At 39.2% G+C, this 18,454-nt stretch overlaps 1 protein-coding gene and 1 pseudogene across 1 annotated transcript; one reads left to right on the forward strand and one right to left on the reverse strand.

The window, feature by feature from the left end:
* Positions 1-41: 41 nt before the first annotated feature.
* LOC120414002 (26S proteasome non-ATPase regulatory subunit 7-like) lies at positions 42-875 on the reverse strand (annotated as a pseudogene).
* Positions 876-1,358: 483 nt separating this feature from the next.
* Positions 1,359-12,844, forward strand: LOC120414929 (protein no-on-transient A-like). The gene is made up of 5 exons (XM_039576264.2): positions 1,359-1,892; positions 10,330-11,194; positions 11,262-11,361; positions 11,425-11,536; positions 11,600-12,844. The coding sequence occupies exons 1-5, from the start codon at positions 1,524-1,526 to the stop codon at positions 12,005-12,007; spliced, it is 1,854 nt and encodes a 617-aa protein (XP_039432198.1). The 5' UTR covers positions 1,359-1,523; the 3' UTR covers positions 12,008-12,844.
* The last annotated feature ends 5,610 nt before the right edge of the window (positions 12,845-18,454 follow it).

Consider the following 18,454-nt stretch of genomic DNA (forward strand, 5'->3'; position numbering starts at 1 on the left):
ATGGATGGTCCCCATAGAACCTGGACCAATCGCGTATACATCTACTTCGTGGAGTATTTGTTGGCCTGGCAGCAGCTGCCACGAGAGAAGTCATTTCTGCTGTATGGTGAGATTAGGCTGCCCGAGTATGTACCTTTAGCTGAAAGTAAAATAAAGAATTAAACGTTACGCTTGATTTACATTTGCATTCCTCACACACACACTCTCTGATTCTTCACCTTCTTAGTTCCTTTTTATCCTTTTCGTCACCTTCTTGCCATCCTCCGCGTCACGATTCGTGAGTGCATTGTTGATCGGTTGTGCAACGGTTTGATGGACCGCACCAGCGCGGCCAGATAAACCACCAACATCAGGTCGTTCATCTTAAAGTGGCAGGGTGGCAGTGAATTTTCATGAGTAATGTCCGGTAACAGGTTCAGAACGTCCGGCAGCTGGAAATCGATCTGGTAATTCACCGGCAGCTGATGCTAACTTTCGCGCAGCTGTGAATCCTGTTACTTCAACTCGAGCAGCTGGGTAGTGATCTTGTGCAACAAACTCCCAACCGTCATGTCCCTGTTTCGCAGCAAATGCCCCACGCCAAATTCTGCCGCTTACTCCACCCAATCTTGCTCGGCACGAGCTCAACGGTTTCCGACTCGAGGGTCCCGTCGTCATGCACAACCTCTGTTACAATGTATGCCTCCGTCGGCAGGCCCAAGCTCATTTATAGATTTCGTTCTGACACAGCTTCAGGCCGTACTTATTCTCCAGATAGTCGTGGTCAAGGAATACCACGTCCAGCGCCCCTTAGGCCCGCCAGCAACCGAGCAGCACTCCGACGACGCGCTTCTGGTTGCCCATCTTCCCTGTACAGTTAAAGTGGTCCTCCACGCTCAGCAGCACCAGCGGGTGTGGGTTTTCGATGGCATCCTGTTCCGGCTTTGTTTCCTTGGTCAGTTGTAGCAGGTTGTAGCAGATTCCGGAGGGATGTTTACTTTTTCTCGCAGTTTGACAGAAGATCAGTGCTAACACGCAAAAATCAAATTAGCAATAATTTTGGAAAATAGAATTATTCCACCATCATTCTGGAATAATTCTGGAATGAACGGAATGATTCGAATAAAAATATTCGATGTGTCAACCCCCTTGATAATTTCCCTTGATACAAAACAGTTTAAAAATAGGCAGAACCTCGGGTAGAACTTTTGGGTAGAAAACGAGCCTCGAAACGAGGTACGCAAATTTACTCAAAATGCTTTGCCACCGCCACCGTCTACCCACTTTTGAATACCCCTGCCTACTGCGCTTAAAACCCCGGCATCACTTCCTTTTTAGCACAATCGTGGTACTAGAGCTGTCGACGAGGAGGTCGTCGGATCTCGGGGATTCTCTCCTTTCTTCTTCTCATTCTGGTTTTAAGCGTTGACGGTGCGGCATCAGCTTTGTGTTCGCCATCGCAGCCCTTGATCGCTTCGGAAACAGGTTTGCAGCCGGTTAGTGTGTCCCCCCCAGCGTCGGAGAATCTACGCTAGCGCCCAATCATGGAAGTGGAGCAACCTGTGGACAACGGAAGTCCGATGCCCCAGCGGCAGCAGAACCAAAACCAGGGCGGTGGTGGCCCAGGGGGACGAGGTGGCGGCGGCGGCGGCAAACAGTTTCAGAACAACCGGAACAGGAACAACCGTGGGGGTGGCGGAGGTGGAATGAACCGCGGAGGGGGTGGTGGCCGGAACAGCTTCGGTGGGGGAAATCGTGGTGGTGGCGGCGGTGGTTTCCGGCAGAATCAGGATAATCAGGACGGAAATGGCGACGGAGATAATCAGCAGCAGAATCAGGGTGGATTCCAGAACCGGGGCGGTGGCCGCGGCGGACGGAATCGATTCAGCGGCGGTGGCGGCCAGGGTGGTGATGTAAGTAGAAGATGTGCGCTGGGGTAAATCAGGTGAAATCTATGGGTTCTTTGATGATGCGAAAAACGGCATCTTTCTTCCAAGATGGCGGCATTGTTTTCACGCCGCTCGCCCTGACGAGTCGGTGTAGAGTGAAATAGGGTCGACCCGGCTTGGGAAAAAAGGGGAGAACGGGGGTGAGACGGGCTGTGTAAAAGTTGTGACAGGAGTTTCAAAGGAAATTATAGGAAGTTTTTTTTTAAATAATTTTATTGAATTCTCTAATGGCCAAATTTTTTTCGACAATTTTTATTTTTCCCGTGTTTAGGAGGTCATTTTGAGCAACTTTTGTACTACGAAAAAACTTAACTTCTCTTGTTTAATTTTTTTTTGTTTAATTTTTTTTTGTTTCATTTTTAGTATTTTAGTTTGCATTTATCTCGTTCAATTTTTTTTTGTTTTTGGTAGTATTTGCCCTATTCTACCACCTCCTATCATTACATTTTGTCTATCTAAATTTTTCATGTTTCTACAGTCACTTTTTAATTTTTTTGCTTGTTTTTCACATTTTCTGCTATCAAATGGCACCAATATTATTTAAATCGTAAAAAATGCGTAGAGGCAAAGTCTGGGACACTAAAAAAATTACTGCTTACATCTTTTTACTAAACATATAGGAAATATTAGTAAAAACACAGCCAGTTGACCCCTAAAATAATGACATTTCTAAAAACATTGGCAAAGTCACATAAAACAAGGCAAAATTCCAACCCTAAAATTTTAAGAGTTCTTCTTTCCAGTAGTGCTTTTTAAAGATCAAAAACTATTTGAAAAATTGATTTTTGGCGAATTTTTAGATCGAAAGCCGTCTAGAGGCGGGGTTGGGTTGGGTTAGATAATTTCTTAAGGAGCTATTATACTACGGCAAACAAACAAACTTGCACTTTTTGACAGTTTGCTTGCTTGCTTTGTTTGCTTGAATTCGTTAGTACCTACTAACGTCATCCTGCATTAGAGGTGGGCAAAACTGCTCTTTTTTAGGAGCCGCTCATTTTCGTTCGCTCACTAAAAAGAGCCGCTCTTTTGAACGGCTCTTTCGCTCTTTTTCAAAATTTTGATAAAAAGGTTATTTTTAAGAATTGTGCAGGGTGGCCATTCAAGTCGGGAAATCAGGAAAGTCGGGAATTCGCCAAAATCCGCCAAAAATCGGGAAAAAGTCGGGAATTTATGATTTTTGTCAAAAAGTCGGGAAAAGTCGGGAATTCTAAGCATACTTGTTTGAAAATTGCTGCTTTAGCAACTTACATTAAATTTAAGGTTCTTTTCACTATATCAATATATTTGAGTATGGAAAAGCTGTTTAAGACATTCAAAATCTTAATTAATATTGAAGTCTTTGACACAGATCTTCATAATATTTTTCATGAATCATATGATCTCTATTAATATTTGTTTATCAAACAAGAGGTTATGTTAACCCGTATAGGCCTGGGTGAAATTGGAATCACTAAAATGGCCATAACTCAGCGAAAACTCAACCAATTTACATACTTCTTTATTAGTTGGACTCGTTAGAATGTCTATTTTCCGAAAATGACCCGCAGAACCCGGAAATGTTCCGGTGGCCGGAGATATTCCGGTGGGTCACTGGGTCAAACAGGGTCAAAAATGGCCATTTTTGGGTCCCGCACTATTTTGTTGATAGAAATCTTGGAAAAAACACATTTTTTCATGTTACGATCTTTGTTCTGCCAACAGACAATACTGACCAATGATTTTGCACCACCGGGGATGTTCCGGATTGAGCGGGCAGGTTCCCTACCCCGGGGGAACCGGTCAAGGGACGGTCAGAAATAAAACTATTTCTATCATGGCAATATGGGTGTCAAAGTTCATCATTTTCAAAATCAAGCTCATCTTTGATCCCCAAAACCACTTTTGGACCGATCTGGCCACTTTGGGACCGGTTCCCGGTACTCCAGTGAAATCCGGAATAAGGCAAATTACGGGAATATTTCTGAACAATTTTTGACTGGGCAATATGGGAGTCAAAGTTCATCATTTTCAAAACAAAGCTCATCCATGATCCCCAGAACCACTTTTGGATCGATCTGGCCACTTTGGGACCGGTTCCCGGTACTCCGGTGGAACCCTGAATATGGCAAATTACGGGATTATTTCTGTATAATTTTTGACTGGGCAATATGGGTGTCAAAGTTCATCATTTTCAAAACAAAGCTCATCCATGATCACCAAAACCACTTTTGGACCGATCTGGCCACTTCGGGACCGGTTCCCGGTACTCCGGTGGAACTCGGAATATGGCAAATTACGGGATTATTTCTGTATCATTTTTGGCATGGCAATATGGATGTCAAAGTTCATCATTTTCAAAATCAGGCTCATCTATGATCCCCAAAACCACTTTTGGACCGATCTGGCCACTTTGGGACCGGTTCCCGGTACTCCAGTGAAATCCGGAATATGGCAAATTACGGGATTATTTCTGAACAATTTTTGACTGGGCAATATGGGTGTCAAAGTTCATCATTTTCAAAATTTAGCTCATCCATGATCCCCAGAACCACTTTTGGATCAATCTGGCCACTTTGGGACCGGTTCCCGGTACTCCGGTGGAACTCGGAATATGGCAAATTACGGGATTATTCCTGAATAATTTTTGACAGGGATATATGGATGTCAATGTTCATCATTTTCAAAATCAAGCTCATTTATGATCCCCAAAACCACTTTTGGACCGATCTGGCCACTTTGGGACCGGTTCCCGGTACTCCGGTGGAACTCGGAATATGGCAAATTACGGGATTATTCCTGAATAATTTTTGACAGGGCAATATGGATGTCAATGTTCATCATTTTCAAAATCAAGCTCATTTATGATCCCCAAAACCACTTTTGGACCGATCTGGCCACTTTGGGACCGGTTCCCGGTACTCCGGTGGAACTCGGAATATGGCAAATTACGGGATTATTCCTGAATAATTTTTGACAGGGCAATATGGATGTCAATGTTCATCATTTTCAAAATCAAGCTCATTTATGATCCCCAAAACCACTTTTTGACCGATCTGGCCACTTTGGGACCGGTTCCCGGTACTCCGGTGGAACTCGGAATATGGCAAATTACGGGATTATTCCTGAATAATTTTTGACAGGGCAATATGGATGTCAAAGTTGATAATTTTCAAAACCAAGCTCATACATAATTTCCAAAACCACTTTTGGATCGATCTGGCCACATTGGGACCGGTTCCCGGTACTCCGGTGGATCTCGGAATATGGCAAATTACGGGATTATTTCTGAATAATTTTTGACAGGGCAATATGGATGTCAAAGTTCATCATTTTCAAAATCAAGCTCATTTATGATCCCCAAAACCACTTTTGGACCGATCTGGCCACTTTGGGACCGGTTCCCGGTACTCCGGTGGAACTCGGAATATGGAAAATTACGGGATTATTCCTGAATAATTTTTGACAGGGCAATATGGATGTCAATGTTCATTATTTTCATAATTTAGCTCATCTATGATCCCCAAAACCACTTTTGGACCGATCTGGCCACTTTGAGGCCGGTTCCCGGTACTCCGGTGGAACCCGGAATATGGCAAATTAGGGGATTATTTCTGAATAATGATGAACTTTGACATCCATATTGCCATGCCATAAATTATACAGAAAAAATCCCGTAATTTGCCTTATTCCGGGTTCCACCGGAGTACCGGGAACCGGTCCCAAAGTGGCCAGATCGGTCCAAAAGTGGTTTTGGGGATCATGGATGAGCTTGATTTTGAAAATGATGAACTTTGACATCCATATTGCCCAGACAAAAAATATTCAGAAATCATCCCGTAATTTGCCATATTCCGGATTTCACTGGATGGAGTACCGGGAACCGGTCCCAAAGTGGCCAGATCGGTCTAAAAGTGGTTTTGGTGATCATGGATGAGCTTTGTTTTGAAAATGATGAACTTTGACTTCCATATTGCCCAGTCAAAAATTGTTCAGAAATAATCCCATAATTTGCCTTGTTCCGGGTTCCACCGGAGTACCGGGAACCGGTCCCAAAGTGGCCAGATCGGTCCAAAAGTGGTTTTGGGGATCATAGATGAGCTTGATTTCGAAAATGATGTACTTTGACATCCATATTGCCCTGTCAAAAATTATTCAGAAATAATCCCGTAATTTGCCATATTCCGAGATCCACCGGAGTACCGGGAACCGGTCCCAATGTGGCCAGATCGGTCAAAAAGTGGTTTTGGGGATCATAAATGAGCTTTGTTTTGAAAATGATGAACTTTGACATCCATATTGCCCTGTCAAAAATTATTCAGAAATAATCCCGTAATTTGCCATATTCCGAGTTCCACTGGAGTACCGGGAACCGGACCCAAAGTGGCCAGATCGGTCCAAAAGTGGTTTTGGGGATCATAGATGAGCTAAATTATGAAAATGATGAACATTGACATCCATATTGCCCTGACAAAAATTATTCAGGAATAATCCCGTAATTTGCCATATTCCGAGTTCCACCGGAGTACCGGGAACCGGTCCCAAAGTGGCCAGATCGGTCCAAAAGTGGTTTTGGGGATCATAAATGAGCTTGATTTTGAAAATGATGAACATTGACATCCATATTGCCCTGTCAAAAATTATTCAGGAATAATCCCGTAATTTGCCATATTCCGAGTTCCACCGGAGTACCGGGAACCGGTCCCAAAGTGGCCAGATCGTTTCAAAAGTGGTTTTGGGGATCATAAATGAGCTTGATTTTGAAAATGATGAACTTTGACATCCATATTGCCCTGTCAAAAATTATTCAGGAATAATCCCGTAATTTGCCATATTCCGGATTTCACTGGAGTACCGGGAACCGGTCCCAAAGTGGCCAGATCGGTCCAAAAATGGTTTTGGGGATCATAAATGAGCTTGATTTTGAAAATGATGAACTTTGACATCCATATTGCCCTGTCAAAAATTATTCAGAAATAATCCCGTAATTTGCCATATTCCGGATTTCACTGGGTACCGGGAACCGGTCCCAAAGTGGCCAGATCGGTCTAAAAGTGGTTTTGGGGATCATAAATGAGCTTTGTTTTGAAAATGATGAACTTTGGCTTCCATATTGCCCTGTCAAAAATTATTCAGGAATAATCCCGTAATTTGCCATATTTCGGGTTCCACCGGAGTACCGGGAACCGGTCCCAAAGTGGCCAGATCGGTCCAAAAGTGGTTTTGGGGATCATAAATGAGCTAAATTATGAAAATGATGAACATTGACATCCATATTGCCCTGTCAAAAATTATTCAGGAATAATCCCGTAATTTTCCATAATCCGGGTTCCACCGGAGTACCGGGAACCGGTCCCAAAGTGGCCAGATCGATCCAAAAGTGGTTCTGGGGATCATGGACGAGCTAAATTTTGAAAATGATGAACTTTGACACCCATATTGCCCAGTCAAAAATTGTTCAGAAATAATCCCGTAATTTGCCATATTCCGGATTTCACTGGAGTACCGGGAACCGGTCCCAAAGTGGCCAGATCGATCCAAAAGTGGTTTTGGGGATCATAGATGAGCTTGATTTTGAAAATAATGAACTTTGACATCCATATTGCCATGCCAAAAATTATACAGAAATAATCCCGTAATTTGCCATATTCCGAGTTCCACCGGAGTACCGGGAACCGGTCACGAAGTGGCCAGATCGGTCCAAAAGTGGTTTTGGTGATCATGGATGAGCTTTGTTTTGAAAATGATGAACTTTGACACCCATATTGCCCAGTCAAAAATTATACAGAAATAATCCCCTAATTTGCCATATTCCGGGTTCCACCGGAGTACCGGGAACCGGTCCCAAAGTGGCCAGATCGATCCAAAAGTGGTTCTGGGGATCATTGATGAGCTTTGTTTTGAAAATGATGAACTTTGACTCCCATATTGCCCAGTCAAAAATTGTTCAGAAATATTCCCGTAATTTGCCTTATTCCGGATTTCACTGGAGTACCGGGAACCGGTCCCAAAGTGGCCAGATCGGTCCAAAAGTGGTTTTGGGGATCAAAGATGAGCTTGATTTTGAAAATGATGAACTTTGACACCCATATTGCCATGATAGAAATAGTTTTATTTCTGACCGTCCCTTGACCGGTTCCCCCGGGGTAGGGAACCTGCCCGTTCAATCCGGAACATCCCCGGAGGTGCAAAATCATTGGTCAGTATTGTCTGTTGGTAGAACAAAGATCGTAACATGAAAAAATGTGTTTTTTTTCCAAGATTTCTATCAACAAAATAGTGCGGGACCCAAAAATGGCCATTTTTGACCCTGTTTGACCCAGTGACCCACCGGAATATCTCCGGCCACCGGAACATTTCCGGGTTCTGCGGGTCATTTTCGGAAAATAGACATTCTAACGAGTCCAACTAATAAAGAAGTATGCAAATTGGTTGAGTTTTCGCTGAGTTATGGCCATTTTAGTGATTCCAATTTCACCCAGGCCTATACGGGTTAATGAAAAACTAATATAAAAATAGAGCCTAATGGCCAGCTTAGAGTTATGATTCTATTTCATTTTGTCACATAGATTGAATTTTTAAAAAAAGATTCCAACTTGAGTCAATAGTTTTTTTGGTAAATATTTTTAATTTTTTAACTAAATTCATTAAGTAATTGATTTTTTTTTTCAAATGTTGCCTTTAAACTTTTTTTGAGAGCATGGGTAATTAACCTACTATACATAAAGTTTGATTTTCAGTTTTCGGAAAACTTAAATATCGAATAAAATCCAAAATTGAAAAACTTTTTTTACGTTTTGAAAACATAAAGAAAATTTTGAAATTGCAAAAAAATAATCCAATAAATTTAGAGTTATAGCAAAACTGTTAAAAAAATCGTCTCTTCAAACATTTTGCTTAAAATAAGTGGTAAAACATAAAATCATATCAAACTGAATGTTCATTGAAAAAAAAAACAGTTAAATACTGACCGAGATACTGACCACTAGATAAATTAACATTGATTAAAAAAACAATATCAAAAATTACAAAATTAAAAAGGGAACTTGGCAAACAATTTTTTTTAATAAATTCCTTGACATTTTTCTAAATCCTTTGAATGAATAATATCAGCAATTATGTTTTAATCATTCTTTGATTTAAAATGATGATGAATTTTAAAAATAGGAACGCAATTTTAAGTTCAGTTATCTTTGACTTTTTGTCATTTCCAGATAAAACGAAGTATCAAAAACTATACTTTTATCAATTTAAAAAATAACGTGGAAGTTATAAGTATTGTTGAACTTTCGATTATATTTCAAAGACTACACAGAAAAAAAAATCAAGGTTATATTACATCTGAAAAGGGGTACATCTTTTATGTCAGAAAAAAAAGTGTAATGCGACTTATGAATAACACACAACTTATTCTAGAGTCAGATCCATACAGCGTCAGTGTTTATTTGGTCGAAGTGTACTAATTCATTGGCAGATCTGATTCTAGCTGTAATGTACGACAAGACTACTGACGGACGTGACAGGACGAGGGCCCAGTTTAGAGGTTTCGACATCAACGATGTGCGGCTGGATCACCCTCCAAAAAAAAAAAAAAAAAAAAAAAAAAAAAAAAAAAAAAAAAAAAAAAAAAAAAAAAAAAAATAAATAAAAATAAAAATAAAAAAAAAAAAATAAAAAAAAAAAATTACCTCTGGAAATTTGTAATTTTACCACTTTTCTGTTGTAATTTCACTTTTTCAGTCTTAATTGAGGTAAAATTACATTATTAAAGTGGTAATATTCAACCTTCCAAAATAAAGGCTTACATTTTTTTTTTACTCTGTAATTGTTTGTGTTTCTACTCTGCACAGCCAAAAATTGTGTAAATTTGGAAGGTGTAATTTTGGAAGGTTGAATACTCCCTCTTTTATGATGTAATTTTACCTCAATTTAGACTGAAAAAGCGACATTACAACAGAAAAGTGGTGAAATTACACATTTTTTCTGACATAAAAGATGTACCCCTTCCCAGATGTAATATTGCCATGATTTTTTTTTCTGTGTGAATCATAATAATGAATTTCCAATTTTTGAAGTATTTTTTATTTGTTGTTCAGTTTCTGTATTTGTAAAAGAAATGCCTATTATTTGAGCATTCTGGAAAAGTCGGGAATTTGAAAATGGGCTTTGAGTGGTCACCCTGCCAGTTTGCCTGGATTAGTCAGTACAAACGTCAGCCTGCATACATTTTGCCTTGTTTGTGAGTTTGGAAAACTTTCAAACACGAAAAAGTGCGAGTTTGTTTGCGGTAGTGTAATGGCTCCTTTAGAAAATGATTTTTTTTTTAAATTTAGTTATTTGAAAATTTGGCAAAGTTAGTTAGTTTATAATTGATTATTAGGTCAAGGAAGAAACATTAGCATTTCATGCTTTTTCTCATCCCCAGGGTGACCAGGGCTTCGACCGGCGCCGTAGCGGACCCGGCGAGATGTACTTCATCGGCGAGAAGCTGCGCATGCTTCAGGGCCAGCTGCTGGACATTCCGCCGATCGACGAAACCGACGCCAAGTTCTCCGGCCGCAACCGGCTGTACGTGGGCAACCTGACGCCGGACGTGACCGAGGAGGAGCTGGTCGAGCTGTTCCTGCCGTACGGTGAGATCACCGAGGTCTTCATGAACATGGAGAAGAACTACGCGTTCGTGCGCGTCGACTTCTTCTCGAACGCGGAGAAGGCCAAGCGCGAACTGGACGGCACCTCGCGCAAGAACCGCATCCTGAAGATCCGCTTCGCGCCGAACGCGACCGCCCTGCGCGTCTCCAACCTGGGTCCGTTCGTCACGAACGAGCTGCTGTACCGCGCGTTCGAGGTGTTTGGCCCGGTCGAGAGCGCCAAGGTGCAGGTCGACGAGCGCGGAAAATCCACCGGCGAGGGCATCGTCGAGTACAAGAACAAGCCGAGCGCTTCGGCCGCGTTGAAGCACTGCAGCGAAAAGTGCTTCTTCCTGGACTCGTCGCTGCGTCCGTGCTTCGTCGAACCGTACACGTACCAGGACAACAACTCCGACGGCCTCTCGGAGAAGCTGATCAACAAAAAGATTCCGGAGTTCTTAAAGTCCCGCCAGCAGGGGCCGCGCTTCGCCGACCAGGGTTCGTTCGAGCACGAGTACGGCCAGCGCTGGAAGCACATGCACGAGATGTACAAGCAGAAGGTCGAGGCACTAAAGCGCGACATGGTCATGGAGGAGGAGAAGCTCGAGGCGCAGATGGAGTTTGCCCGCCACGAGCACGAGATCGAGCAGCTGCGTGAACGTACGTTGAGCTTGATTCTAAACCGTGAATCTTACAAATAATTGTTTAACTTCGTCTCTCTCAACAGAACTCCGCATGCGGGAACAGGACAAGGACCGCAAAAAGGCCGAGTGGGAGATGAAGGAACGCTTCGTCAACGAATCCCGCGAGCGACTTCAGATGCAAATGTAATGACGAAAGCACCTTCAAAATGTAATTTTTCCAACTAACTTTTGATTTTTTTTCCACAGGTCCGACCAGCGAATGGGCTTTCAGGGCAACAACAGCTTCAACAACCGTAACAATTCCTTCGATATGATGAACCAGGGTGGTGGCGGAAATCGCAACAACAGCTTCGGAGGGGTAAGTTGATCGAATCCCTTCACCAATTGTCCCAAACTAACGTTCCCCTTTTTCGCTTCTCAGGAGGTTCGCGACTACGGCCACGGAGGACAAAAGAGACAGTCTCGCTTCGATAACCACGAAATGAACCAAATGAACCAGCAGCAGGACCAACAGCAAGGCCAACAACAGCAGCAGCAACAGCCCCAACAAGGTCTACCAGATCAGCCAGAACAGCAGGGACCGGGACAGGAACAGCAGGGTCCGGGAGGTCCCGTCGGCGAAGCCGGCATCGGAGACGCTGCTAACATCGTCGGAGGAAACGGCGGAGGCGCTGGAGGTGGCCCCGTTGGCATTGAGCAGCTGTTGAGCAACGCGTTTGGCGGCGGCGGTGGCAACAACAATCGCAACAACAACCCGTGGAACAACGGCGGAGGCAACAACGGGGGAAACCGCGGCGACGACTTCCAGAACAAGCGAAGGCGCTTCTAAGCTCCCTTTGCAATCTCAATGCTCGAGTCCATTTTGCGCGTGAGTGTGTGTGAACAGACTGCAACACGGAGCGCATCAGCCGTACGCATTTGAAGCAGATCAAGTGACTATTTATTTTCATCGTTTACGCGTACAAGTTCCACAGAAAACCACCCTACGCGAGCGGCACCGCACACAACTCTCTGTGTGTGTATTCACTTCCTTCCAGACCACTTTTTTTTTAGTTTTACTCGCGCGCTTGTAGGCTAAGAGGACGCATTGTTTTTTTTAGTAGATTTAGACGCACGGCCTCCCTGTGTAAATTGTTTGGTTAGGACAAAAATGTGCATTCGCCACTCACAATTTTAAAAAGTAGTCTCAACCGGACTCGCGAGCGTACTGGTTTGTTGTGATGGAACTCGTTGCGTTCAATGCTTTATTTAAACGAATATACTTTTATTCGATAGAAGACAAACAAAAACAAAACAAATCTTATAGTTTATTAATCAGTCACGAGAGATGCAAAAAGATGCGCCATGCGTATTCGAATACGGAAATTAAATAACATTTGAACCCCAGATTAAACAAACAAAAAAAAAACTAACGGATAGAACATAAACATTGAGTGTAATACGCATTTGTGTCTGTGGTAGCGAAAGCAATGCATTAGGAGAAAAGAAAAAGACGCTCATCAACAACAACAGAAAACAAAAAACTGTGAATGTACACACCACCATACTGTGTACACACAAACACTTTTGTCTCCACAGGCACATGCATGCGAGTTTGAGAAAATAATGTACTTTGAATCAACACAGTGTAACAATTATGACATAAATAGTATTCAATGAAAAAGTATTCGTTTGTGTTATCTTATCGTGTCTTTCGAAGAAGTCCCTTTGAAACTCTTCAGCGAAGTCGCGTGTTTTGGCGTTTCGTGTACTTTGTACTACACACTTTATAAGGACACTTGTAAGAAACGCCAAAACACGAGACTTCCGCAGGGTTAATATGAGTATCAACGCAGGAAAATGCTTTGCCAGTTGAATGTAGGTAGCAGGATGTAACAAAATGCGGGAATGATCCCCCACGTGTACTGAGCACGAATCTCAAGTATGAGCTTGATTGGTTGCGACCGTACCTGGCGCTTTGACTTTGAAGTTTAAATGGGTAAAATCGGTGCGTTTTGGTTTTTGCCAGTCATAAACCTCTCATGAGCTCATAGTTCGTGTTCCAGGGAACAACTCTGGAGGTTTTTTTTGAAAAGGTCCAATAAGGGGTCGTGCATAAACCACGTGGTCTCCTTAGTGGGGGGGGGAGGGGGTCCGAAATCCGACCGAAAAAAACCATGAAAAGCCATGGGGAGGAGGGGGGGGGTCGACGGCTGACCACGTGGCCTTTAAAAAAAACATCTTTTCTTAAAAAAAAATACGCGCTTTGAATTTACTTATATGCATACATTTTTTGTTACACTTCAAAACCATATTGAATTATATATTTCGGCAGATTCATATCAATACTTTGAGCATGTAATTGAATGTACACTTTTTAATGCTCATGTAACTACGTTTTGCAAAAGTTTAAAAGCTGTTAAAAAATAAAGTGACAGTATCCAAAGTTAATATACCCTAAAAATGCGTACCAAAATGCAAACACAATTTCATTTTTTTTGTTGATGGTATCAAGTAGCTAAAAATGTGCTTGCAAATTTGCATTGAAAGTAGATGTAGTCTTCGATAGTTCTATTTTGGAACAACTTAAAAAATAAATATTGCCGACAATTACGAATATCTTACGTAACAAGGCAAAAAACTAAATATGTATTATAAATTAAGTGTCTAAAAATGATTCGCTGCGAAAAAAATTCTAAATCTCAGATCTTAGCTAATTACCGTAGCTGGTCCTATAAGTGATCGAAGAATCTTAATCGAAGATTTCCTTTTGACACTTAAAACAAACTCAAAAAATGTAAGATTTGACGGTAACAAAAATTTCAAAAAAAAACTAAGGGTGTAAAATTTTAAAAATTAAAAGATTATTAAATCAACCCAAACATGCTTAAAAATGATTCTAAACGCAAGGGAATGCATTTTATATTGATTTCAGCTGATTGCACTTAAATTTCAATAGAAATTTTAATGTTTTTTGAAAAATATTTTTTTGCTCCCTGATTTTTCGGGGCAACTAACGAATTCACGAGCATTTACATAAATGTTGATAACAATTTATTTTTGCAGATCTTTTCTACAAAATTAAAAAATTGTAGTAATAATCAATCTCATTTTAAAAAATTAAACGATTTTTTATTTTGAGTTTATAAAATCCACACAGAAAAAAAAATCATGGTAATATTACATCTTTTATGTCAGAAAAAATGTGTAATTTTACCTCTGAAAATGTGTATTTTTACCACTTTTCTGGTGTAATGTCACTTTTTCAGTCTTAATTGAGGTAAAATTACATCATAAAAGAGGTAATATTCAACCTTCCAAAATTAAAGCTTCCAAATTTACACAATTTTTTTCTGTGTACATGTATGATGATGAAAAATCCCAATCATTATGGAAATTAGATGTTTGGATTGGAAACAGATAAAAACGGCTTCGTTTACAACTTACTTACTTTTTACTCAAGATTTGAAAGCTTTCTTGAGGAATTCAAACTTTGAACCAAATGTATGCGTTCAAAAAGTATGTTGGTACTAACGTTAGCATAAAAAACATTGTAATTTGGTTTAAAAACATTTCGGAAAATTCCGTCTGGGCTCGGGAGAAAACCGGGAAAAACCGGGAAATTGAAAATCGAAATTTGGTGGCCACCCTGGCTAACATTAAAAAATAACCAGTAACGAAAAAACGAACGAAACATACTTTAAGATTCACCAAAAAATTTGATGAATATTTTGGTCTAAAATATATTCCTTATTTCATGGGTTACACAATTCAGATTGTTATATTACATATCATTTCATAAAATACACGTTTACTATCCATCGTCAAAGTTGTAGGTATTTTTTTTTATGTTAATAGGGACCATCTCTTGAGCCAAAGAGAAACATGGGCAAACATTTTAGATTTTTAGAGAAAAAAAAACGAGCTTCAAGCAAACATTGTTTTTGTTTCTCAATTAATTTAAAGATTCAAAAAATTGGGGCCAAAGGTGCCCTTACCTGAAAATATTAGTTTTTCTTAAAGCTAAGAAAATATACTATACCCTCAACTTCATATTTGAGATAAAACCACTACAATTTGTGAAATAAATTTCAATACAATGCCGTCAAGATCAACATAAATAAAATTCATTAAAAAGATCGAACGGTACTTTCAACTCGCTGGTTCTCGGGCATAACTCAACCAACCGGGCTATTTTTTTTTTTTTTTTTGAGTGAATTATAAGGATGTCTAGATGATCCTTAAACTTTGCAGAACTCGATATGATCAAATCTGTAATTTATGCGATCAAAAACGTCGTTCCAACTTTTGTTTGCTCTAGTAAAAAAATCACCCGAAAATCCGCGGAGACAAGCCCGAAAACCTGTGAGTTGAAGTTACCGTTACAACGTTTTAGGGAGGCTTTGGCATCCGTGGGACATGCGTTGGGCGTCCCAGTGTTAATAATTTCAAAGATATTGAAAAGATTGAAAAATTACTTATTTAATTTTTTTTGTATTTATTTTGAGGTAATATCTCCAACCAAAAGTTGGATCAAAAATCTTAAATCGTAGATAATTGCCTATTTAAACAACTGAAAAAAAAAAACAAATGTAAAATAAATTCCAAATTTTAGCTTAATCTTTTTTAAATTAATCAAAACACGTAGTCGATAGCAAAATCAATTGAAAGTAAGAGTACGACTTAAACAATTTGGATGTCCATGACTAAAAGAATGATTTTTAGCGCGTTGTCTACAACTTTTCCAAAGACACGAAATCGATTTTCGAGCAATTCTATGCAAAATCGGTCTTTATTCTTAAATTTTATTTTTTTGATTTTTTTAATCTGTCTGAAACCTTTTTTGGTGCCCAAGCCATTTTGCATCATTAGTTTGTCCATATAGTTTTCCATACAAATTTGGCAGCAATGAAAATTTAAAAAATCTGTATCTTTTGAAGAAATTTTTGGTCGATTTGGTGTCTTTGGCAAAGTTGTAGGTATGGATAAGGACTACACTGAAAAAAAAAATAATAAATGGTAATTTACTTTGCTGATTTTTAATTTCACTTTTTGTCACTAAAACATGATTTGCAAAAAACACTATTTTTATTGTTTTTAATTTTGCCAACTTTTCAGAAATTTTCAGAACGGGCAAAAAATCGTTGTTTGAGTTATGAATTTTTGAATCAATACTGATTAAAAAAATCGAAGTATTGACCGCAACTTAATTTCAATTTTATTTTTCGATGTAAAATCGAATTTGCAATCTAAAAGTACATTTGTGAAATTTTCATAAAGTGCACCGTTTTCAAGTTTTAGCTATTTTTAGGTAACTTTTTTTTCAATTAGTTGCTGTTATTAATTTAAAAAAATTAGTGCCCATGTTTGCCTAATTTTGAAAGAAAATATTTTTGAAATGCTGAGAAAATTCTTTGTTGGTTTGTTGCTGAGATATTGCCATGCAAAGATTTTAAAACAGAAAAATGGATGTTTACTACCCAAACAACCCATAATTTTCTTATGTCGATATCTCAGCAACTAATGGTGCGATCTTAAATGTTTATAAATAAAACTTTCGTGAAATTTTCCGATCTTTTCGAAATCAATATTTTCAAAAAAAAAAGACTAACATTTCAAAAGGTCGAAATATTGAATGTTTGTCCCTGTCTCTGATTCTTGTATGGAGAAAAAAATTAAACAGCTCGACTTTTTTGGACACACTGAATCATTGGAATCAATCATGCTTAATTAAAAAGAAAAGTTGCTTTAGTTTGGATTTTTATGAATGTTTGGAATAAAATAAATATTAACTAGGAGCTTTCATAACTAGATATTTTCCTTAAAATAAATTGAAAATATTTTTTTCCTGAAACAAAACTTTTCTATTTAATTAATTTCGATTTTAGGAAAATATTTTAAAGCGCATTTAAATTAAATCATGAATGCTGTTTATATATCAAAATAGCTTTAATTCTTAAAGCATATTTATTCTGGATGCAATTAATTGCACTGCAGTTCCATAATTTTGAATACATATGTTTTACTAAGTTGCTTGTTTTGTTGAGAGTATTTTTTACTTTCTGTACCATTTCAATAAATTGTTATACCGTTATTATTTACCTTAAACTTTGTGATATCATACTTTTTTCACACTTTTAAGTGAATTTCTGTTTTTTTATATATTATTAAATTGGTTTTAATGGTGTTACAGCACCTACACAAATTAAAATGTTTTCTGTTTGACCCAATGTCACCCCCTCTAAAGGGTGTGTTTGAGTTAATTTTAAAACGATTGGCATTCATGAACGGTGTGATTATACTAGCATATTCTGGGAAAATGTTGGTAAATTCAGGAGCATTCCCCAACAATATTTATTTCGATATAATTTGAAATGTTTTTATTGTGTTAAAATAACAACAGTAATATCGTTTTTTGACCAAAAGTCACCACCACTGATGGTACATCATTTGTGGATAAACATTTTTGAAATCTATACTTATTTTGTTTTTTTTTTTTAGATTTTTCAGCTGGGAGGAAAAAGCCACGTGGCCATATAGGGGGGGGGGGGGGTTGGCGTGAAACCACGAAAAACCATGAGTGGGGAGGGGGGGGGTCAAAATTCTCCAAAAAAAGGCCACGTGGTTTATGCACGACCCCCTAGCTGACAGGATAACGTTTCCCTGTGCAGTTCCACGAGTTCCATTGTGGTCAGAAACGTAGATGATCTTCCGATGGGCCGTGTTGGACTTATTGCTATACACTTGAGCCAAATTTACGGTAGAAATGCCGCAATCGAACCGTTAGTATTTCCAGTTCCTTAATCTGAAAAATAATAAGCCGTCCAAAACAACAAACTGGAAATGTTTGACATTTTTCCCATCGCAACCCCTAGTTTACTAGGATTTGTTTGGCGGGATGACCCCAACCCTCGAGTCAAACGGCGGGATATAAAAGTCATTGTTTTGGTTTTTGACATTTGTTTACATAAAGAATATCTTGAAAACGGAGCCTTTTATCAAAAAATCTGTAAAGTACTTTTCGATTGCAAAATTTGCATTAAAAAATAATGGTTTAAGGACCTTTTCAAAAAAAAAACTCCAGAAATTTTTAAAATAGTTTTCCTGAACAGATCAGGAAATTTCGTGAATGTTTCAATTTTCGATTTTTGATATTTTACAGAAAAAAAACACTGCATAATATTATTCCAAAAAATAAACCAGATTTCGCAAGATCACGTACGTACGATCGCCTTTTTAGTCATCTAAAACACATTAAAAATTCGAAAATTCAACAATATTGGGAATTCAACTTTTA

The sequence above is a fragment of the Culex pipiens genome, chromosome 3 (assembly GCF_016801865.2).
Source record: "Culex pipiens pallens isolate TS chromosome 3, TS_CPP_V2, whole genome shotgun sequence".
Taxonomy (NCBI): domain Eukaryota; kingdom Metazoa; phylum Arthropoda; class Insecta; order Diptera; family Culicidae; genus Culex; species Culex pipiens.